The 23,801-nt window shown below is 50.0% G+C and overlaps 2 protein-coding genes across 2 annotated transcripts; both read right to left on the bottom strand.

Moving 5' to 3' along the window:
* Nucleotides 1-1,739: 1,739 nt before the first annotated feature.
* On the bottom strand, nucleotides 1,740-11,842 carry LOC148672610 (alpha-N-acetylneuraminide alpha-2,8-sialyltransferase-like). The gene is made up of 7 exons (XM_088628396.1): nucleotides 11,022-11,842; nucleotides 8,902-8,994; nucleotides 7,785-7,871; nucleotides 6,986-7,127; nucleotides 4,518-4,639; nucleotides 3,834-3,920; nucleotides 1,740-3,245 (listed from the first exon to the last, which is right to left on the bottom strand). The coding sequence occupies exons 1-7, from the start codon at nucleotides 11,357-11,359 to the stop codon at nucleotides 2,783-2,785; spliced, it is 1,332 nt and encodes a 443-aa protein (XP_088484522.1). The 5' UTR covers nucleotides 11,360-11,842; the 3' UTR covers nucleotides 1,740-2,782.
* A 2,840-nt stretch (nucleotides 11,843-14,682) lies between these two features.
* Nucleotides 14,683-19,530, bottom strand: znhit1 (zinc finger, HIT-type containing 1). Its single transcript, XM_088628397.1, has 5 exons — nucleotides 19,376-19,530; nucleotides 18,421-18,591; nucleotides 17,721-17,800; nucleotides 16,603-16,772; nucleotides 14,683-15,530 (listed from the first exon to the last, which is right to left on the bottom strand). Exons 1-5 carry the CDS (start codon nucleotides 19,395-19,397, stop codon nucleotides 15,509-15,511), a joined length of 465 nt encoding a protein of 154 aa, XP_088484523.1. The 5' UTR covers nucleotides 19,398-19,530; the 3' UTR covers nucleotides 14,683-15,508.
* Nucleotides 19,531-23,801: the final 4,271 nt, after the last annotated feature.

Raw genomic sequence — 23,801 nt, 5'->3', positions numbered from 1 at the left:
GAATCATTCTTTTCAAAAAGGGACAAAATCTATAAACTACAATGCAAGAGTAGGGTGCTTTTAGAGCGCCTTGTGATATTTAAATATTACTGTGTTGTAATGGTAGAGAGTAGGGGTGTTAGCACCAGTGTCCTGGCTGATTCCCACTCTGAGCTGGGCTATGCGCTGTAGCATCACAATGACTACAGATGGTCGACCTCGGAAGGCAAATCGCAGTACGAGTGGCGTTCGGCACCGCACACACGCGACAGAGGGGTCGTGAAGCGGGGAATTCGTGACGCTGCAGATCAACAAGGATGCCGGAAGACCCCCGCGAATTGACCACCCGTTGAAACAGTGCGGCGGTGGCGGTCATCGACGGAACGCGCTGTCCTGGCTGAAAGGGAGGGGACCGCGGTACGGCACCCAGCGGGACAGAGAGGAGAGACTTTTACCTGAGTCCGATGTGTGACGGGGTTCACTCGGAGAGAGATCAAGCGTTGTTGTTGATGTTGATGTGTCGTAGGTGTTTAGTGTTGGTTCTGACCCCCGGTTTTGCTGTAAACCGGTTCGATGTAGCTGTGGGGTGACGGGGTCACTGGCGAGCTGGTCCACGGGTGGGGTCAGCTCTGGCCGGGCCCGTCTGGAGACACACGTGACGTGACCTTTGCCCTCTGTAGAGAAATCTCTGACAACTGGTTCAACACGAGCTAAAGCCAGACATGCCTCTTGTGTATAATTGTTATTTATGATGCCTGTTTGCTCTTTAATTTATTTTTGATGCCTATAAATATATGAAGAGTTATTTTTCTCAACAATGTTTGAAGGGGGTGAGAGTCCGGTGTTATGTGTTCTTATTTTTGAGCAGACCAACCTGGGCCCGTGCCAGGAGAAACACAAAATAGTGTCGGGGATAAAATCTTTACCCAGATTGACAAAATAGAAGTATGAAAAATAAGATTCTTAAAGATGTTTTGCAGGATAATTGCAACAATATTTTAGGAACGTTCTGCACCTGTACTGTCAGATTCCATCCTCCTATAGGACTGCTCACAGCACTGAGTCCTGTCAGACTCCTACATGACTTGTGCACAGGACTCCTATGAGTCCCGCCATTTACACTGTACAGGCGAATGGGAGATCATTCCGTCAGATTCGGAAATCCGACAGAGCCAGCGACAGGTCCGTGTGGATGAGTGGAGATGCTGCAAAAATAGAGTCAGCCCCATTACCATAAAGGTGAAGGCTAAGCTAGGTAAACACACAAGGAGGTATGAGCAACACATGAAGATCCTGTATGCAAATAATGGTGAACAGAAATCACCCCCGGCGCTCAGAAAGCAAACAAGCTCCCCAAACGCACCTCGGCTCCAGAGAAGTGGTGGAACTTCCTGGTCGCCCAGGACACGTGCCAAGCTGGTGCCTGCGGCCGTCGCGTGCGCGTAGATCGCTCGCTCGTGGCGCGTCGTGCTTGCGCGGCCTCAACTGCCCTCCGGGGGCAAGCGCTGTTGCAAGTCGTGCATCTCCGAACCGACACGTGGCCGCGCGATGGGGGCCACACATCCGCGAGGGCAGGGACTCCCTGCCTGACGTCTCTCCTTCCCGCTGTGATTGCTGAGGCTACCCTGGTCTCTCCCGAGAGCAGCCCCGCAGCCTGTGGCATGCAAGGCGCTATATAGACACTTGGGGTTTGTAGTTCGGTTTGCGAGACACGTTCTCACTTCTCTGTGCAGAAAAAAAAAAGCTCACAAAAGAAACCATTTGCTTCAGCGAGCTTTAATTGAAGCCATAAAGCAGGCTCTGCTGTGTGAACGTCCAGGGATATCACAAAGTGTTGGAGGGGACATCAGGCGGGGCGGAAACGTACTCTTCTGTCTGAGTAAAGAGCTCAGACACCCCAGGACAGGGATCGGGGACCCCAGCTCTCAAGAGTAACAGCAGGTCCCTGAGTAAACAGAGGCAGCAGAGCCCTCTGACCATGTATAGGCTTTTAATAAAAAGGCTCCCTATCTGAAGATTTGTGTTGTTGAACTGAAAAACCTTTTACTCTGCTTTTATCTGAAATGAGAGAATCTTTCAAGCAATTACAACATCGGACCCCAATTTTCCCTAACCCCATTACTTTACTGTACACCTCGTTACTTAACACCTCACTACTAAACACCCTGTTACCGAATGTCTGAATGCTGCCGAATGTTAACACCCCATTACTTAATGTGCCTTTACTGAATACTACATTACTTAACACCCCATTGCTTTTCCCCGCTGTTACTGAACACCCCATTACTAAACATTCGTTTACCGAATACCCCATTACAAAATACCCCATTACTTAACACCCTATTACTAAACACCCTGTTACAGAATACCCCATTACTTAACACCCTATTACTAAACACCCTGTTACAGAATACCCCATTACTTAATGACTCATTACTTAACACCACATCACTCAACACCATATTACCTAACACCCAACTCCTTTTCCACCATTACATAAGACCCCATTACAGAATACCCCATTACTAAACACCCAGAATACCCTATTACTTAATGTCCCATTACTGAGTTTTTTTCACTAGCCAGAGGATCCCAAGATCTCATCCAGCCATCTCCTGAAAGCAGCCCTGGTATCAGCTCGTTCCGGAGTCCCACCACTCTTTGTGTAAAGAAGTGCCTCCTGATCTCAGTTTCACATGCACTGCCACATCGTCTCCCCTGGTGTCCTCTGGGTCGTGTGTCACTGTGGGAGAAACACCCAGTTGTACGAACTGGGGAAGCCTCTGCAGCGGCGCTGGGCTCGTCACGGACACTGTCCGACGCGCAACCGCAGCACGCCCTGGCTGTGCATGCGCAGCAGCCTCAGGAACTCCTCGGGCATGGCGTGCATGCCCCTTTTCGGCGGCACGTCGTCGTAGTAATGGTTGGACAGGGGCCGCTCCGAGAGGTCGAAGGAGAAGGGCCAGAAGCCGTAGAGCTCGACGCGGTCGCAGACCTCCAGGGCCGCGCTCACCATCATCAGCCCCGTGGAGAGCCGCGTCTCCCGCAAGCCCTTCTCCTGCCAGTAGATGGCGAGCTGGCGCAGGTAGTCCGGGTGGTAGAACAGCGCCCTCTGGTGGGGGCGGTTGTCCTGCAGGGTGTAGTACACTCGGAAGGAGGGGTCGGTGCAGCTGGAGTAGGCGAACGCCGGCAGGACCAGGTGGGCGTTCTTGTATGTGGACACTCTCTGCACAAAGGGCCTCCTGGCGTAGTTCAGATTCCTGTAGCTGCAGATGGGAGGAACCACATTTTTTAGGGTCCAGACACTTGGATGAGCTGGGCCATTTGCATTGTAGAACACAGTGCTATGGAGATCATCAGCATGAGAGCTCAGCGCTGTGGAGATCATCACCATCACAGCTCAGTGCTGTGGAGATCATCTCCATCACAGCTCAGCATTGTGGAGACCATCACAGCTCAGTGCTGTGGAGATCATCACCATCACAGCTCAGAGCTGTGGAGATCATCATCACTGGAGCTTAGCATTATGGAGATCACCAGCATCAGAGCTCAGCACTATGGAGATCATCACCACTAGAGCCCAGCGTTGATAAGATCACCGGCATCAGAGCTCAGCACTACTGAGATCATCACCTCCAGAGTCTGTTGCTGTGGAGATCATCAATGTCAGAGCTTGTGGCGGGTTAAAGGGTTTAATTGACAATCCAAGAACTGGGCTCAGTAGCTGTTGGTGTCTGGAGGAGTGGGGCTGAACATGTAAACATGTAAACAGTGCCAGAGCACCCAGGTGACACAGGGCAAGGGGGGGCATGTCCACCGCTGTACAGCGACTTCCTGAGATACAGTTACTGTACCTTTTGATGATCTGAGAGGGGTTGACTGTCACCAGGCTGGACTTCACCCCCACGTCCCTGCTGTAGTTCAGGGGGGGCAGATTGAGCCTGGAACATGGAGAGGGAGAGTGAAAGCTCGATTCTGGGATGCCGTCATACTGAATTCCAGGAAAGTTAGACACAGCTTCCCTCTCAACCCCAAACATGCCAAACCAACTGTGTAAGACTCAACCATTCCGCATACAGTTTGTGATTCCTGCTGGGAATCCAGCCAGATCATGATACAGCCGATTCCTGTTGGCAATCCTGTCAGACTGTGGTACAGCTGATTCCTGTTGGGAATCCTGCCAGATAGAGGACCAGGACTGAGGAAACCAAAGACCAGTGGTCCACTCCTAGCCGGCCCGTGTTGTCTGACATTTGATCCAACTCGAGTTTCTGGTTAGCGTAGAACCAGTCTTAGTTAGCTGGTCTAATTATTAACATTAACAGCATAATTGGTAACACTTCCAACCAAGACTGAAGGCGACTGCACTTTTATTGAAGGGTATTTTTTCTGTAATCAACTGTAAAAGACCTTAAAAGACTTTATTTAATTTTTGGATTGCCCGCAGAGGCTGGGTCAAAGACCGGACCCCCCATTGTGACACTCTGCCCTGCACAGAAGATGCGTGGCCAGGACAGGAGCAGGAAGGCGCCCGGTACCTGATCACGAAGTCGGCCCGGTCGATGTGGGCCCCGCAGCTGCTGTTCCGCAGAATCCCTCCGTTCCCCACGACGGCGCAGCGCCCGAGCCGAGCCCCCGGCCCGCCGGCCCAGGGGGGGCTCTGAGGGGGGAAGGGAGCGTCAGGGTCGGGAGCAGAGGCGGGGAGCCCGCTCTAAAGGCGCTGCCGCTGTCTGAGGAAACCTGGCTGCAGGACCCAGTCTCATTGCTTCGGGAGCAAGGTTTGAACCCCTTATAGAGCTCTGTCTGTAGTCTCGGTGGATCTACTGTATGTCAGCAACTGTTACATGTTCTATCCAGACATTGGATGAGGTATTATTAATGATTAAACTGACCATTCTCCATAGTTTAACTGCTCCAGGGTCACGTGAGCCTATACCAGCTAGCAACAGGCACGAGGCAGGGTTCACCCTGGACAGGATGCCAGTCCACCACAGGGCGCACACACACACACACACACACACACACACACACACACACACACACACACACACACACACACACACACACACACACACACACACACACACACACACACACACACACACACACACACACACCAGGGCCAGTTTTCCCAGCAGCATGTCCGTGGACTGAGGGTAGAAACGCACTTGAACATGGGGAGAACATACAGACTCCGCACAGACAGCACCCCAGAAACTGAACTCGGGGCCTCAGGGCTGCGAGACATCACCAGTGTGCCACCATGCCACCCGGTATAGAACAAACTGATATTCATTTTCTGTAATTTCTGTATGACAAACAACCTTTTCGAACCCCTCCAATCTGGCTTCCGTCAACTTCACAGCACAGAAACTGACCTGGTCAAAGTCACCAACGATCTCCTAATAGCTTCTGATTCTGGTTCTCTTTCCATACTCATCCTTCTTGATCTCAGTGCTGCCTTTGACACTGTTGACCATAACATCTTACTTTCTCGTCTCGAGACTGTTTGGAGTTTCTGACACTGCCCTCAAATGGTTTAAATCTTACCTCACTGATCGCTGTCACTTTGTCTCTCTCGATGGGTACAGGTCTGAAATTGGTCTTGTCAAGTCTGATGTCCCCCAGGGCTCAATACTGGGCCCCTTGCTCTTCAGCTTTACATGTTCCCACTTGGTCAGCTTTTAAGATCACATGGCTTCAGCTTTCGTTTTTACACTGACAATCCTCAAATATACATCCATACCAAACCTGACACTGATGTGGCTGTCTCTATTCTATCTAATTGCATCTCTGACATAAAAATTTGGATGACACAAAACTTCCTTCATCTTAACTGCGACAAGACTGAAGTCATGCTTATTGGTACCCCCCATCAACTTCGTAAAGCTAGTCCTGTAACCCTGTCTGTAGATGGCTCTGTACTTGAGCTTCAATCAAAATTGAAAAACCTTGGGGTTATATTCGATTCTGGCTTAACATTCGACATGTGCAGCATACAGTGAAAACATCTTTTTTTCACCTTAGAAATATTGCAAGACTACGCCCTATGCTATCATTAACTGTGGCTGAAAAGCTGATCAGCATATTTGTGTTCTCTTGAATTGACTACTGCAATGCTCTACTCGCTGGGGTATCTAAATCTACTCTGAACAAACTGCAGTATGTCCAAAATTCAGCAGCCAGAATCCTGACCAGGTCTAGCGCAAGTGTTCACATTACTCCTATCCTGGAGTCCTTGCACTGGCTTCCGGTCAAATTCCGTGTGGACTTTAAAATCCTCATGCTCACCTATAAGGCTCTACATGGCTTGGCACCTCAATACCTGTCTGAACTATTATCGCCCTACTCCCCACCTCGCAACCTCCGCTCTTCAAATTCTGCCCTCCTTACTGTCCCCCAAGCCTGTCTACATTGTATGGGTGACAGGGCCTTCTCCTGTTATGCCCCCAAGCTCTGGAACTCTTTGCCCAAGGATATCAGAGAGTCACCTTCTCTAAACTCTTCAAATCCAGACTCAAAACCCTCTTCTTCAGAAAAGCCTTTACTTAACTGGTTCCATTCTTCACCCCTCTGCTCTTCTTAGTACCACCTTCCACGGTCTCCTCTATTGTTATTGTTGTATTGTTGTAATTGTAATTGTGTCTTATCTTGTGTATTCTTCTTATTTATTGTTGTATTCTTCTTATTTATTGTTATTGTCATCCTGTAAAGCGCTTTGAGAAGCCACCTTTAAAGGCGCTATATAAAATAAAGTTTATTATTATTCATTTATTTGGCTGAGACTTATGAAAATGAGGTTCCTGCTGGTCCAGGACCTTGACATCAGCTGTGGGATTTGAACTGACGTCCCCTAAGAAACAGGACCATCACTCCAGCGCCTCAGCCCAGTCAGCCACACTGGCGCAGAAGGAGAAACGGGGTGACTCCCACGTGTTACTGACGGACATGGCAAGCAACAGCTGGGAGCAGGAAGGAAAACGAAAACCAGCCCCTTCACTCGTACCTGAGGCAGCATGTTGAAGATCTCTGTGTCCACCTGTCGCGTCCTCTTCTCTGCATCGTAGGTGATCGTCCCGCCCAGGGGGGTGTTGTCCTGGGTCATCACGAGTCGGCCGGTGGCGTTGCAGGACAGGCCCAGCTGTGTCCTGCCGTGGAGAGGCCATTACCAGTGGTTACCACTGCTCTTTACCATGGTATTTTCAGGGTTTTACTGTGCTATTCTTCTCTGCAGGTCTTAGCCAGAAGGACACTGCATAAAACTACACTTGTGTGGTTTCATACACAGTTGTATAGTGCTGTAGTGCACAGTGTTACTTTATGGAGTACTGTGGTACTGTATACCATACTGTACTGTTTTGTACTGTACAGGAGTGTACAGAACTGTATACTGTTGTAACACTAGCAGTCTCCATAGCAGTCTTACAAGTGATATAAGTACCGGAGTATCTGTAACATGAGCAGTCTGTGTACCAGAGTATCTGTAACATGAGCAGTCCATGTACCAGAGTATCTGTAACATGAGCACTCTGTGTACCAGAGTATCTGTAACATGAGCAGTCTGGGTACCAGAGTATCTGGAATAAGAACAGTCTGGGTACCAAAATACACTGTGTCATCTGCTTAACAGATCACAGTTCAGATGTATTTAATTGATGAGTAGAAAACCTACTGGACTAGGAGTGGAGACCACATCTAAAAGCCAAATGTGGAGAAGGTGCCAGTCTGAGCACCGGATAACTGTACTGTGTAGAAATGCACTCTGAAGCCCTGTTCTGGTGTGTGTGTGTTGTGGGGGCTCTGACCTCTGCTGCTCCAGCTGGGTGAGGTTCAGAGTCCAGGGACAGCGCATCAGCTGCGTCACCTGCCCACAGAGCAGCGTGGAGTTCACCCTGCAGTCAACACACAAAAAAAGTACACAGGTGTGCTGGAACAGGAATACACCAGAGGGCCTGACAGGTTAGTCTAACTGTTCAACTGTCCCTGTCTCGTTCCCTGACACTTTTCAAACCCGACACTGGGCATCTCCTGACATCCCTCACCGCTCACACAGAGAAACATACAGATACATGCAGAGAGAAAGACACAGGGACAGACAGACAGAGAGGACCAGGGACAGCAGAAAGACAGGGACATGGACAGACAGAGAGGACCAGGGACAGCAGAGACACAGGGACAGACAGAGAGGACCAGGGACAGCAGAGACACAGGGACAGACAGAGCAGACCAGGGACAGCAGAGACACAGGGACAGACAGAGCAGACCAGGGACAGCAGAGACACAGGGACATACAGAGAGGACCAGGGACAGCAGAGACACAGGGACAGACAGAGAGGACCAGGGACAGCAGAGACACAGGGACAGACAGAGCAGACCAGGGACAGCAGAGACACAGGGACAGACAGAGCAGACCAGGGACAGCAAAGACACAGGGACAGACAGAGAGGACCAGGGACAGCAGAGACACAGGGACAGACAGACAGAGAGGACCAGGGACAGCAGAGACACAGGGACAGACAGAGCAGACCAGGGACAGCAAAGACACAGGGACAGACAGAGAGGACCAGGGACAGCAGAGACACAGGGACAGACAGACAGAGAGGACCAGGGACAGCAGAGACACAGGGACAGACAGACCCCTCCAGTCTCCTCTTAATCCTGTAACCTGTCCAGAAGTGTAGGACATCCGCTACAGAAACAGCTCCTTCCCGTATCAGATCAGAGTCACAGGGTGATGGTGATGGTTCCATTTTTACTGCTCAAACACATGCACACATGGTACCTGTGTGTTTACAGAGCTACTTGCAACTTCCTACCATTTAAGAGATCCTTATCTTCCGCAATTGTCTGACGCCTGTAACCTGTTCTGCTTGCGTGGCTGGGAAGAGCGCGCCGGGAGAAGACGGAATGACCAAGACTCACTTCTTCAGCGACTGCATCCCCAGGACCTCCCGCTGGAGCTGCAGGCAGCGCAGGGCCATCTCCTCGGAGATCGGGGGCGTGGGGCTCGCCTTCCTGAAACACAGAGTTTGGGGAACCCCAGATGGGGGACGGCTTGAGAGCTGGTGTAGGTTCTGTTGTCGAGGCAGAATCCCCAAGTGCAGTGCTGTGCGAGGGAGACAGGACGTGCATGCTCCAGGGGAAATAGGCAGAGATGCAGATCTTGCGCTCTTATCATTAGTAGCCCTTTGGATAACTTTGGCTAGTTCCACTCCCCCACCACCCTTTGTGTAAAGATATGCCTCCTCTCCTCACTGAAGGATCTCATCCGGCTCTGTCTTGAATAAAGCCAGGGTAACAACAACAAACCTTGGCATCTTGTTCCACACTCCCACCACCCTTTGTGTTCAGAAGTGCTTCCGGTTCCCGGTTATAAATGCACTTTAAGGAGGGATGCCTTTACACAAAGGGCAGTGGGAGTGTGGAACAAGGCACCCAGTCATGTTGTTGAAGTCGATACCCTGGTTACTTAATCAATCCATTCACTACTAGCTAAAAAAACCTGTTTATGTTTTAAAGCAGTTTTAAACAGCCCACTTGTTTTCTATATATGAATCACTTCGGAACTGAGTTAAATGTTTCACTGTCCGAAAGCAGTGCACGCCTCTTCTATCTACTATACCAGTGTTTGAGGGAGAACTTCCACTATGTTTCTGTGTATTCTGTTTCTGAGAAGCTTCGGCTAAATTCAGATAAGGGAAACATGTGGTTGGGCTGATCCCACAATACCGGACGTTGGGTGTTATAGTGCTCACAGGAAACAAAATATTTTATGTTAAAACTATAATGCGGCTGTGTGAGGCCATTTTGTATTTGCTTATTACAGTTGCCTAAAACATTTTATGATGTGCACCTTCATGTTTCATGGAACGTGGACTGCACACGCACACACACACACACACAAAAGCGCGGCAAACATCTGAAATGACACGTCCCCAGATCCTGAAGCAGAAGATGTTTCCCTCTGGACAAGTACAGCATTTACAGCATGATTGTAGAACAAGCCAGCTGTTAGTGCTCTCACAGCTCTGAGACTGCGGCTTCCTCCAGAGCTTAGAAACAGCTTCGCGATATATGTAGGTCTCATGTTCGCCTCTTTTAAAAACAGGGGGAACATCCACCCATTTGCTAGCTGCTTTATCTAATACAGGGTCACAGGGGAGTCTACCCCGGCAAGCAACGGGCGCAAGGAGAACATACAAACTCCGCACACACAGCACCCCAGGATTTGAACCCGGGCCCAGTACGCAACTATGCTGCCCCCTAGGGGAACATTGTCGTTAAACCGCAAAAAGGACACAATGAGGCTCTTTCAGAGGAGCAGAGCGAGTCGCTGCTGCCTGCAGGTTAAGCACGAACAAATTCCCACACCTGCCCGACAGTTGACTGTACGCAATAATAGTTTAGGTGATGTACGTAAATGTTCAATAACACGATTGTACTGTAAATATTTATAAAGACATTTTTTATTCTTCAGCAATGCTATTATTATCAGACATGCCAATACATTTCGTTGAGTCTGGGTGTGCACTACAGGTCTAGAGCCTTATATCGTTCGTCTTGGATGGGTTGTTATGATCCTTAAGAATCATGGTTCTTATCACGGTCAAAGTTCATGCACGCTCAACTAAGTGACGCATATATTTAAGGGCATAACTTCCCTTTTCTTTAGAAAATTCAACGTGTTATGGTCTTATAAAGTAAATAACAACAGCACATCACTAGGAATCTTCAGCATCAAACCGTAAAACAATGTCTGGGGACTCCGTTTCATACTTGCATTGCATTGTATTTAAAGAGATAGCCCGTTACTCTAAGTTGTTTTGTATGTCTGTAGGTTACCATTTAGCACGCAGAAGTATTTGCAACACACAAGCCCAGGAGACGAGTAAAATAGAATTGACTGAGCGACTGATCAGCAAACACCGCTAGATCTGCGGTCTAAACTTCTGTGTTCGAATGGAAAAAAAGCAGAATGGAAAAAAAAAAGTTTTCCAGGGCGAAGGAGACTCGCAGCACAGGGAGGGAGGAGAGGGCTTTACCGTGAGGAGCTCTCGTGCCGGAGGGTCAGGCGCGCGGTCTCCGCCAGCCGGTAGGAAGAGCGGAGGAAGAGGATGACAGCCAGGAGAAGCGCGAGGGTGGCCAGCCTCAGGCCGATCGTCATCGCGGCTGAGCGAGGAGGAGGAGGAGGAGGAAGAGGACAGGGACGCCGACCTGAGACGCGCAGACTGGCGGGCCGTCCCCACTCGCCTGGACCCGAGCTCAGCTCGGGAGGTTTGAAGGAGGAGCGACACAACAGACCGACAGCACCCGTGAGGGACAGGAAGGGAGTGCAGGAGAGACGCTCAGATGGGAGAGACACGCACCTTGGAATTAGCATAATGAATCACGCCAAAGGTACAAGCGCGAACGGTGAGCATCATGTGACAGCATTTATAGTCCAAAGGTGAATTGTCGGGTTTATTGGCTTCAACTGTGCTGCAGCCGAAAGACTTGCATCCCCTCTCAAAAGAGCTGTTCGTTCTGCTTAAACTCCCTGCGCCCCAGCTGGGAGAAGAGCACACACAAAAAGGGGGAAGGGGGTCCTTGTGTCCCTTGGAACAAAACACCCCTTCTGGCTCTTTGAGCCCTGTAGATGAAAAGCTACCTGTGAGGACTCCTCCTCTGCCAGTAGACTCTGCACCACAGCAGTACTGGGACCCAGGGTGCAAACTGCCCGTCTCCTGAGCGCTCCTTCTGTGGGCGGCACTGTTCCCTCTCATTTGTAACGGCACTGCGTGCGCACAAATTTCAAGTCGTGCACTTTTTCCCCACTGTGACATAAACTTGCGCGCACTACATTGAGTGTGCGTACAATTGTAAAGCTGTAATTGTTTTTTAGTTAGTATAGTCATTCTCATAGAAGCATAGACCGGGCCAGCGACTGGACGAGCTCTGACAGGGAGACCGAGTGTGGAGCGAGCATGAGCGCTGAGGTACGAGACGACGAGCGCACAGATATCGATGACCGAGTAGCAGTAATACTGCACACAGCCAAGTTGGGCCTCTCGCAGCCAGTCTCATGGGTCCATTTCGCATTTTTCAGTAGACGACCGTGTTTGTTTTATTTTTATCATATTTGGGGGGGGGGTTATTTTTTGTGCGCAGGTCAGTTTATTGTGCGCAGGTCAGTTTATTGTGTGCGCTGATTTTATCATCTAAATAAAAGGACACAGCTACGAAATAATGAGCCGTGCTAGTTCAAGCCTCTTCGTAAGACCATGCAGATACTCGATAATGTTCACCTTTTAAGGCTACGTCCGCAACTCTTCTGATGAGGGTATGACATTGGTGGCAATTTTATTTTCCTGTTCACACAAAGATACTGCTATTAAATGCAAAATTAACCCCCACCTGGGCAAACAAAGAAACACAACTGCAGAATTGTTCCTCTCGCACCGGTAACAGAGCGCTTGAACTCGGCAGACGGGGTCACTGGAGGTCAAAGTCACCGCGCATGGTCACGAGATCACCCGAAAAACAAGGCGCTATATTTCGGGAACGAAAGCAGCTGGGAAGTTACTTTCAACGGCACAAACCGGCACAAACGCAGCACTAACGAATGAGGTGGGTTTCATCGTCTGTGCTGTTTGTAGGGGGGCAACTTCACGGAGCTCTTAGAGCAAACACGGGTGGGCAGTTTGTCTCACAGATTTTGTTTGGAAAATAACGAGTCGCATAGTCCTGCGCATACTGTAGCTAGAATATTTACTAAAACAGACCAGGTAAAGGTTTTCAAGTTTGTTTCTCGAAACTACTGCTGCCTCGCATTACGTAGGAACATGTCCACGATCGTGTCGGCTCTCCTGCATTGTCTCTGGCCTTCTCTGTTCTGTTTTCACAGCATGTTCGGCCACTTGCTTTGTTAAGCACCTTGGGGCAACCGTGTTGTGAAAGGCGCTATATACAAATACATTGAATTGATTTGATTTTTAGTAGGGTGCTGCCTCAGCAGGCGTAGCCTGCAAAGGGACAATAGGTTTATTCCATACTGAAAGAGGAGAAAAGAAACACGTTGGGGCTGTGGTGTGACTCCTGTACAAGCGCACACTGTCGAAACGCTGGGTTTCTCTTCTTCTGTTTTCAGCATGGAATAAACCTTTACTTGCTCTATTATTGTTTTCATATCATTTTGTACACGTCCCCGATTTCCGGAGAGTTCGTCTTGTTTGAGCAGCAGTGATATAATCTCTAGACACCAGTAATTAAAAGGAAACTAATTCAAAACTGAGCCATGGATCACGCTGCTAAATTCGCAATTTAAATCTGGAGCCCTGCAGCAAAAGGCTAAGAGCCCCCTGAGCAACTGGTCGGGCAAACAGCTGAATCCGCGGTAGGATCAACCCGTGTATTCAAACTGAACTCCTCCTGCACAATCCAGGGGAGTCGCTCACGCGAAAGACACGGGTGAGACGGACGTGTAGTTTTTCACAGGGTGCGAAAGAACCAAGACAATGATTATTGTTTTTTTTTTTCTCCCCAAACTCGAAGCAGTCTCCGCATGGCTGGTTCCTTCCCCGCTCGCCCCCGCCAGCGCAGAGCCGAGAGGCCAGCGGCGAGACTGCTCGGGGCGCTCGGCCCGGGCGCAGAGAGATCGGGTCCGCTCTTTGCAGTAGTTACTCCGCTTGCGGGTGGCTTCTACTTCGTTCACTCTGGCGCATAAAACGTCCTCGGTGCTCCTCTTCGAAACGGAGCACCCAAATGATCCAGAAGTGGACAACACTTTACTTTCAGAGATCCGGCGGAAAAAGGATCGAGGCGCGCGCTTCAGATCTCGCCACCACCCGGGAAGACGTTTCCTACCGGCGCCACGAGGGGGCGCGCTACTCTCATTGCCGCCCCGGTCCTCACCTCCTTAGCGCCCAAGGAAAGTCCCGCTGGCAAAAAAGACTTGGATCTTGGAAGTCAGGAAGGAAGTTCTTCGTTAGGATGAGGGATCTCCAGTCTTTGAGGGATTAAGGACACTCAGGTTTTCGACCGAAGTGATCAAATTTAAGGATGTGATTGAACAAATCACTTGCTTAATTGGTCACACAGCGAAGTGACAGGCTTCAGATTTATTATATATCAGGGCTTTAAAGGACCAAACCTGAGTGTTATTACTGTTCACCCAGAGAGACCTGCTGAGCCCCATGGGTAAAGAGACACCCGCTAAGCCTTGTGGGTAAAAAGACAGACCTGCTGAGCCTCGTGGGTAGAGATGGACTCGCTGAGACTCTTGGGTGAAGAGATGGGCCTGCTGAGCCTCGTGGGTAAAGAGATAGAGCTGATCTCAAGAGGGCCAGGCTGAGCCCCAAAACCCAGACATCAGCTACCAACCCGGATCCTGGGGTGACCCCCAATCGCCCTCGCCCTGCGCCAAATATACAGACCCGGGTTCGAACCCCAGATCAGGACAGGGGGGATAAAGCCTGGACACAGCGATCTGCTTCCCCCCTGAGATAAAGTCAAAGAAAACATCTTGCAAGACTCTGGGAGAGGCAGCTCCTGCTGTTCCAGCGGCCCGACTCGCTTGTCAGCAGGCCCGGTTCTGCCTGGTTCAGCAGGGACCTCGGACACCAGGCCCATCCCTGTCCAGAACTGGGCTGATGCTCACATGCAGCCTGTGTCTTCCTGTCCACACTCCTGGGGTACACATCCACAGTGGAAACAACAGCCACCCCCTTATCTGCAAAAATAAACCTTTATTTCACTGGATACAAACACGTCTACACTATCTACAGGCACCTGCACACAAAACCAGCGCACGAGGAGACTAGCAGTGTGTGCAGGGAGTGTGGGAGATGCTAGGTGTTGTGGGGTGTGTTGTGTGTGTGATAGGGTGTGTGTTGTGTGTCGAGGTGCATGCTGGATGCGTCAGGTGTGTGACAGGTGTTGGGTGTGTGTCAGGTGTGTGATAGGTGTCGAGGTGTGTGTTGGGTGTTGGGTCTGTGTCAGGTGTGTGATTGGTGTGTGTGTGTGTGTTGGGTGTCGAGGTGCATGCTGGATGTGTCAGGTGTGTGACAGGTGTTGGGGTGTGTGTCAGGTGTGTGATAGGTGTCGAGGTGCATGCTGGATGTGTCAGTTGTGTGACAGGTGTCGGGGTGTGTTTCAGGTGTGTGATAGGTGTCGAGGTGTGTGTTGGGTGTCGAGGTGCATGCTGGATGTGTCAGTTGTGTGACAGGTGTCGGGGTGTGTTTCAGGTGTGTGATAGGTGTCGAGGTGTGTGTTGGGTGTCGAGGTGCATGCTGGATGTGTCAGTTGTGTGACAGGTGTCGGGGTGTGTTTCAGGTGTGTGATAGGTGTCGAGATGTGTGTTGGGTGTCGAGGTGCATGCTCGATGTGTCAAGTGTGTGACAAGTGTTGGGGTGTGTTGGGTGTGTGATGGGTGTTGGTGTGCGTGTGTGTTGAGTGGAGAGGGATCCTAACAGCATTAGGAGACTCTTGGAACCAGCTGGACAGTATGAGAGGGGCGGGGAGGGAGAGGGGGTGACAAGTCATCTTCGCGCCATCATAACGTCCACTTCAGGCACCTGTAACACAGAGAGAGGAACTGAGCAGGGGGCTGTGTTCACTGAACTCGCCTGCAACAGGAAGCCAAACGCTGACCACAGGACACACGCAGGCAGCCTGCTGCAGCACAGCATCTAAACTTTCTGCTCCCTTTGTATCCACACTGACACCAAAATCTGACTTCACCATAAACCGCCCTGCAGAAGGGCAGTCACTGAGCACATAATGAAGAATCAATAAGAGAGGCAGCTGTTCCTCTATTAAAATCTTCACCTGATTGAATAGATAGCTGCCAATACATGTCCACACGCCTTCTTTCAATATCCTCGTCCTTCTATGAACTACAGGCAGAAATATTTCACTATATCATCTGGAACACCAAAGTAAGTGGGCGGTAGGTTCAGGCAAGCTGGTGGATCTAGTCTGAGACCACAATCCCCAGAAGGCCTTTGGGGAATGACCTACCATCCTCTGTTACCTGACCAAGCGGCGGCACCCGATTGGTCAGGTGACATTTAAAACCAGGAAGCTGAGGCGTCCAGGTTGGTCATGAACTTCCACTGGGAAGCTGGCAGAGCCTCTGCTCTGCACTGGACCAGAGAAGGAGGGAGCAGAAGTCGACCAGCTGACGAGCCCAGAGACACAGACTGATTTTTTTGGAAGAGTCTTGGAAAGGTGACTTGTTGTTTCGAAGTCGGTCAGCAGCACAGCTGCTTGGCTTTGATATTAGGGAATTTATGGCAAACGGCGCTCACTGAAAGACTCGATAGCCGGCTGTCGCTTGCCGCAGAGCCTTGAGAGAATGGTACTGAGCAGGACCAGCAGGACGAGAGCTGTCACTGTCCCTGTCTCCGCAGGAGCCCACTTCCACCCCTCCACTGAATCCTGCACTGCTGCCCCAGCAGCAGGGCTCAGCCATCAGAGGGAGGAGCAGCGCAGCTCTCACTGACCGTGCTGGGAGTCATGGGCACCCCAGCCTTGCCATGGGGCAGGGGCGGTGACACCCAAGCTGCCTGGAGCTCACCCCTTGGTGACTGTGGTGCCACTGGCTGGCAATGGCGAGCGGCGAGGGCCAGGGGGCGCTGTGCTCACCTGGTCTCCTGGTGCGTGCCCAGGCAGCGGACGCAGCAGTAGCGCGCCCCGCAGGACACACAGGTGTAGCTGGAGGGGAACCCGCAGACAGCGCAGAAGTGCCTCTGGGGCAGCTTGGACGGCGGGGCGCAGGCAGACAGGTAGTTCGGACCCTCGCTCACACTCAGGTTCTGCAAGAGTGGGCAGGGGGCAATTAGTTGAGCCGGCCTGAGGCTTCATCCCTCGCTCTCAGATTTTTAATCACAGTTTCCAGGGTCTATCTTCAACTGCGCAACATTTCTTCTATATCATTAAATTTCACAGATTTCTTCTAAGAGAAAAAATACAGTTAATCAAACATACAAAACAACTACATGAAAAGCAGCCTTAAACAAAAAATATTAAAGGGATTATATTAAAGCCTTTGGCTGATTCTCGTTGTGATTCTCCCTCAACAGTTTAGTCAGACTCCTGCTGCATAGCATCCTGAGCCACTCCAGGTTTTAGAGTGTTGTTAGACTCCCACTAAACAGCAGTCTGCTGCTCTCCATGTTTTAGTTTTGTCAATCCGACTCCTACTGCACAGTAGTCTGCTCCACTGGGAGTTTCAGCACCAGCAGGGGCTCTTGCACAGATGTAGCCCCAGGTGCTGCTCAGGTTCAGGTCAGGTGCGGATATCAAGCCGATCTTGACCGGAGCTGCCGGCGGAGATCCCAGGGGAAAAGAGCTCCGATTCCCAATTTCACTCGTTAGGATGTGTGCAAGAGCTCCCTGCTGCTGCTATATCCCGAAGTGGCTCAACCGGTGGAGTGGTAGCTCTGTGGCTAAGGATCTGTACCGGCCTGTGGCCGGAAGGTTGCTGGTTCGTATCCTGTGGCCAGCAGAGGAATCCTACTCTGTTGGGCCCCTGAGCAAGGCCCTTAACCCCAACTGCTCCAGGGGCACTGTATAAATGGCTGACCCTGCACTCTGACCCCAAGCTTCTCTCCCTGTCTGTGTGTCTCGTGGAGAGCAAGCTGGGATATGCGAAAAGACCAATTCCTAATTCAAGAAATTGTATAGGGCTAATAAAGTGATCTTCTCTTATAACTTGCTATGCAACAGGACTCTGTGCCCCCCCGGCAGCCGGTGCTCCTCACCTGCTCCTCCAGCAGCGCCTGGAAGTTCTTGCGGAAGCGCAGCTTGAAGTGGTCGCCTCTGGTCTTCTTCCTCTTCTTGCCTGCGGTGGGGGGAGACAGAGGTCACCAGTGCCGGAGCCCGGGAGGTGATTACAGGATCTGGAGGAGGAAGAAGTCCCCTCTACGGCAAGAATCACAGCGCCGGAGCCTGGAGACGGGGGCCGTCACTGTGCAAGACGGCCCCTTTCACAGACCCCCCTGGTCACCCTAAGAAATCATCCTCCAGGGACACAATACAGATCCTGAGACAGGACTCAAGCTGGGGGCTGCAAATATCAAAGACGCTGCACTTAACAGTAAAGGAACGTGGCACTCAAGGCATACACGCACAGAGCACTTCCAAACGCACATCCTGTCCAAAAACACTGGGAATGGCCAGCCAGTGTGATTCCCAGCATTTCTGACTACTGCACAGTAATTGCAGACCATGTCTTTTTTCCCTGTGGGCTGGGGGAAAGAAGCCTGATGAAAGAGACCTCAGAAGCAGCACGACTGCTGGAACCTGTGCTGACTGAGCATCGCCGAAGGCAGCAGCAGACCTGGCTAATGCGACAGCCATGCAGATTTACGGGCAAACACACAAAAGAGAGGCCTCATCACACTACGGAATCTTCCCGCACATCGCCGTGCGCCGAGCACGACCGGCGACGGCGGCACTCACCGGGCTCCGCGCTGTCGTCGAACTGCGGCAGGCGCTTGGCCAGCTGGGGCAGGCTGGCGTGCGGGTCGTCCTGGAAGTTGTCCTTCTCCAGCGCCTCCAGCTGGCGGTTGAGGCGGCGCTGGCGTGTGGCCCGGTCCAGGATCCGCCGCTGGTTCGCCTCCTGGGCGCGAGCTGGGAGGGGGGAGCGGGGATGGGGGCGTTAGTTAGCGATCGCACCACAGTGGGGTCATGCACGCACCCCACGCACGCACAAAGGTCGCAATCAGGCCTCCCCACACTGGTGAGACCCCCCTCCCGACTGCCACTGCCTCTCTGAAGCCATCTGATCTCACAGCGGCAAGCCTAGGCATAGGGGCAGTTTGAACACACAGCACATGACAGGTCCAGCACGGCTGAACACGTCTGCAAAACAGCACCCAGGAACAAAAGCTGAGAGTCTCCCGCCTCATATCAAACACTCGACCTGACATACAAACTCCACTAGCAGACCAACAAACGTCACTTCACTGACCCAACACGTAGCCTTTTCTCCTTCCGGTATCTTTAGGAACAAGAAAAGGCTAGTTTCACACACTTCGTATTGTTCAGCGTGTAACTGACTGTGTTTGTGGCTCTGCGGCCGCCTGATTCTGATAACAGCAAGCGGGTTGAGTGCAGTGTTATTACACACCATATGACAACCCTGTAAAGGAAGAGTGACGCTCGTGTGTTTAAAATACGGAAACGAGAAGAGCAATAAACACGTTTTATTCTGGGGCTGACAGTCGAATGCGCAGCTGTAAAGATGTAAACACTGCTTCGGCGACAGCTGTTACTGCACTTCTCCTGCATCACGCGTTGTTATCTTACTGCTCCCATCGCCACACAACAGAAAGAAATGTCCTTGTCGTTTCGGATCACTAAAACCACATCCCAGGTTACGTATTTTGTTCAGTTCTCACACGAGCATACGTACCTGAAGTCTTCTTTTCGCCCATCTTGGAAAACCGGTGAAGAACTACGGCGGCTCACAGCGGCCAAACTAGTTCCGCTTCTTAGCCGAGTCTCTCCGGAAAACGCGCTACTGTAACTCCCGGCGCCCAGCAGGCGGCCTCTGCAGTTTAGCCTTTCCTTGCAACTCGAATAGACAAAACGAGAAGTGCGATTTTTCATGATTTATTAATACATCTCTTCTAGTCGTTCACTAAGTTTAACTTGGTTGTGACTTTGTATACCATAACATTGCGCATAGTCTCTTTACATTGAGAAACCGCATACCGTTACATTGAGAAAATACTCAACAGCTTTTTGCCTAAACACTTTTGGGGATTTTTTGGGCAGGTAATTTTCTATAAGAGCTGCATGTGTCCCTAAAAACCCGCGTTTGAACCGTGAGGAGGAGTCATCTTGACACTGGTGTGGAATGACCTGAGTCAGTCTGACCTCGGGAGAGTCAGTGTGTCCTGGTCGTCCACACCAGCTCTCGGTGCCGCCCAGCTCACTGCCGCGGGAACCGGACTGAGCTGCTCTTGGTCGTCCCAGGAGCTGCGCAGCTCTCCTCACGCACAGACATCTCTGACGGGCCTGCACACCTCCTGAAATCCCCAGACTCCCACAGAAACATCCAGACACCCTCCGACACTGCCAGACCCTCCCAGACATCCTCAGACAGCCTGAGACACCCCGAGACACCCACAGAAACACCCAGACACCCTCCAACACTGCCAGACGCCCAAATATCCCACTGTCTTAAGAAACTCCCAGACATCCTCAGATAGCCTGAGACACATCCAGAAACTCCCAGACACCACCCCCAGATAACCTCAAAGACCCCAGGAACTCCCTTCCACCACCCCAGATAACTCAAAAGACTCCCTGAAACTCCCAGACAACCTCTAAGACCACAGGAACTCCCAGACACCCCCAGATAACCCCAAAGACTCCCAGACACCAACCCCAGATAACCCCAAAGAGCCCAGAAACTCCCAGACAGCACCACCCCAGGTACCTCAGGTTCAGTCTGCTGGGTGCTTGGCAGGACGCTCCTGCTGAGCCCTCGCTTCTGTCCCGCAGCCCCGTCACAGAGAATTTCAGGCTAGGAGGTGATTCAGGACTGTGCAGCCCAGCGCCTTTCCTGGCGGAGACAGTGCCATCGTGTGGCCACACGCGGTATTGCCGAGTCGGCTGGGGCAAAGTTTCCTTCGGACAGCTGAGACAAATTCTTTGACTCTCTTCAAATATAAACTAAAAATGCACCTTTTTACTAGGGTCTATTTGTGACTGTCCTACAGTTTATCCTGCATGTCCTTGTTTCATTTTATCGTATACATTTGATTGCATTTTGTTGTGTGTGCAGAGCCCGTGCTAATAAACACATATTTTATTAGATAATAAATGAAACACCTTAATTAATCAACTTAAATATTAATGTTTGATTAATATTAATTAATAAGATTTTTTGATGATGATGATGTGATGATGAAGTAGGGACTACATTACTACACATTTTCATAACTATCCCCAGATCACTGCAGGCTATTTGAGAGTAGTGAAGATCTTTCATTTAACACCAGTTATACCCTGGTGTTTAAGCCTCAGTTGCTGCCCGTACTCTCAAAAGCTGGAATCCAATATATTAAGAAATAATGTCCTAAAATAAGCCACAGATCTACAGCAAATCACCGTAATGTCTACATGGACATACAGTCTTCATTGTATTCGGCACACTGCACCAGTTGGACATGATGTATTGCATGCACCCTGGACACATAGCAGGTCTGTTTATATTGAATTTTGTCTGAGTTTATCTTATTTAATTTCTATTGCACTATAACTATGTAACCTTATTTTGTAACTTTAAGTTTGTGATTTTTATCCTCCTCTGGTGAGCTCGTAGGAAAGACATTTCCTGCGATTACTGCTGCAAGCGTGCAGTATTGTTGTGCATTTGACAAATAAGATATCACACGTTTACCTAAACATCTCTGATACAGTGGCTGCTAGATGCCGAAGACAAACTGAATTGAGACAGAGATCGTTCCTTTATTTCCACATTTACTGAGGATACCACCTCAGCTGCTGCCCACACCCTCAGAAGTGGGTATCGGTATTCAGTGACAGATGAGCCACTCCTCCTGTCACTCTGCTGTACTGGCTGTAGAGCTCAGTGACCTTGCGCTGTCAGTGAGAGACATGTAGGGGACTTAATACCACAGTTTTGCATAAATATCTCCAAAACACTGCAGGCTAAGCTCATAAAACCCAAAGAAGATCTAAAGGCCTAAAGCCTCAATGACTGTCTGTGACCTCAAAACCGAGCATGCAATATATGAAAATATAGTGATTTTATACCCATGCATTGTCAAAACTAGCTCCAGAACAGTGTGTGTCAGCATCAGTTGCTGACTGGACAATCAGAGGTAGGCAAGCAATACATTACAATATAGGGACTATAATGACACGTGTTTTCCAAAATATCTGCAAAATGCTGTATGCTAGGCTCCTAGAACCTACTAAGAGTGAATGCAGAGACAGAAATTTAATTTCTGCAATACTCAGCTGAAATCTCAATTACTGCCTATAGCCTCAAAACTGGGTATTCAATATATCCAAATATATATTCAAATGGAGGAATTTTGTTACCATACATTTTCATAAAGATCTGCAAAACACTGCATGGTACGTTCCTAAAACCAACTGACTATGAAAGAAGAGACTGAGATCATTAATGTAATAATTATACACACATTTAAGCCTCAATTACTGTCTGCACATGGATATCTAATATTTCCAAGAAGTAGGGATTTTATAACCACACATTTTCATAAATATGTGCATGAATCTAAACTTGGAGACTGACATCTTTAATTGAATATCAGTTACCCAGCTTTAGCCCTCAATTACTGTAAGCACCCTCAAAAGCAGGTGTCCAACAAATTTAAGTGTGGGTTTTCATACCACACTTCTTCATAAAGGTCTCCAAAACTGTTTGGGCCTCTCCTAAAGGAGACCTCTGGAATGCTCCACAGAAAAGATCACATGACCTCCGAGATTCTGGAGAGGTCACATAGTCTCTGGAACACGCTGTAGCAAAGGTCACGCGACCTCCGGTACAAAGTGCAGCAAAGCTCACCGCCCTGGCCCATCGGCCACCACCACCCTCCCCCCAGCTCAGCAAGGGCAGAGTGACCGACTCCAGAGAAGACACGGGCCAGTCACACTAACACCTTCACTCTCCTCTTCCTCTGAGCTCCTGCCAGGCGAGAGGACGTTGCTGTGGTCTGTCTTGCAGAGCAGATTTCGGCGATGTAATTTGTCCCTGGTCAGAGAGAAAGAGCCATCTTTTCTTTATTTTGGGAAAGTCTGGTTTCTTCCATCATGGAATCCTTGGGCTAAATCAGCTCCCTCCTAAGGAGGAGAGGGACTGCCACCTGCTTCTCAGGAGCTATGCTGGAGGAAGAGAGATTCAGCTCCAGCTTGTATTCCTCTATGTACCAGTAGAACACAGGTTTGAGCTCTTCCTGGCCTGTCAACACACTGCTCTTACCGAGCAGGAAAGAGCCCAAGTGTGCAGAGAAGCATACATGTATAATAAAATAAGGGCCTGTGACTGATTGTTCTGCAGTCCAATTGTATGAATCTGTATGTTCTTGTTTTACTTTTCTTTATCACCATGTACTGGGGTCTTGGGATGTATAACGGGCAGTGACAGCAAAAGCACAGGGAAACTGTCCACTAGAGAAGTTAGAACAAAACAGAACTGAAGACTGAGTTAGGATGGGACTCAAGGACAGGTCTTCGATATTCTGTACAAATGGAGGTCAGCAATTGTTAAACATTAAAGCCAGATCATGTAGGTAACAAGTTGATGGGTGTTGTAAGGGTACGCTAGTTACCCTAGTTACTCAGGAGCACCTTCCAGCACTCAGCTGCAACACCTGTCATTTAAGATTCCAGACCTAGAATTGTGCCTCGGTAGACCTGCCCCTTCTTTAACTGCACAGATGACAAGTTTAAACATTCCAGCTCAAGAGGTGCCAGTCCACAGGAGTCCCTTTACTGGGGTGGCAATAGTGTAACCTAGAGCCAAGATGGCCATTAGGAATAACACTCCATTATTGGGTATACTGAAGTGTTTATGGGGTATTTCACTCACAAAGTGAAAACCTACAGGTCTGAGAACCAACCTCCCAGCCACAGGACAAGGAGGCTGGAGCCCCTCCACAATGAGGGCAGCTGCAGAGGTGGAGATGGGGATTAATTGAAGTATTTTTCCCCCATACTTTTGTCCATTCAGTACAGATTTCATTCTCAAGTACATGCAGAGACTGAACACTGAAACAGCACCTGGCCAGTGTCACTCCACAGGCCACTTAAAACAGAGCAGAAGGGAAAGACTCAAC

Source organism: Lepisosteus platostomus, chromosome 4 (genome assembly GCF_059453375.1).
Source record: "Lepisosteus platostomus isolate fLepPlt1 chromosome 4, fLepPlt1.hap1, whole genome shotgun sequence".
In the NCBI taxonomy this organism is placed as follows: Eukaryota; Metazoa; Chordata; class Actinopteri; order Semionotiformes; family Lepisosteidae; genus Lepisosteus; species Lepisosteus platostomus.
This window is presented reverse-complemented; position numbering and strand designations above follow the sequence as displayed.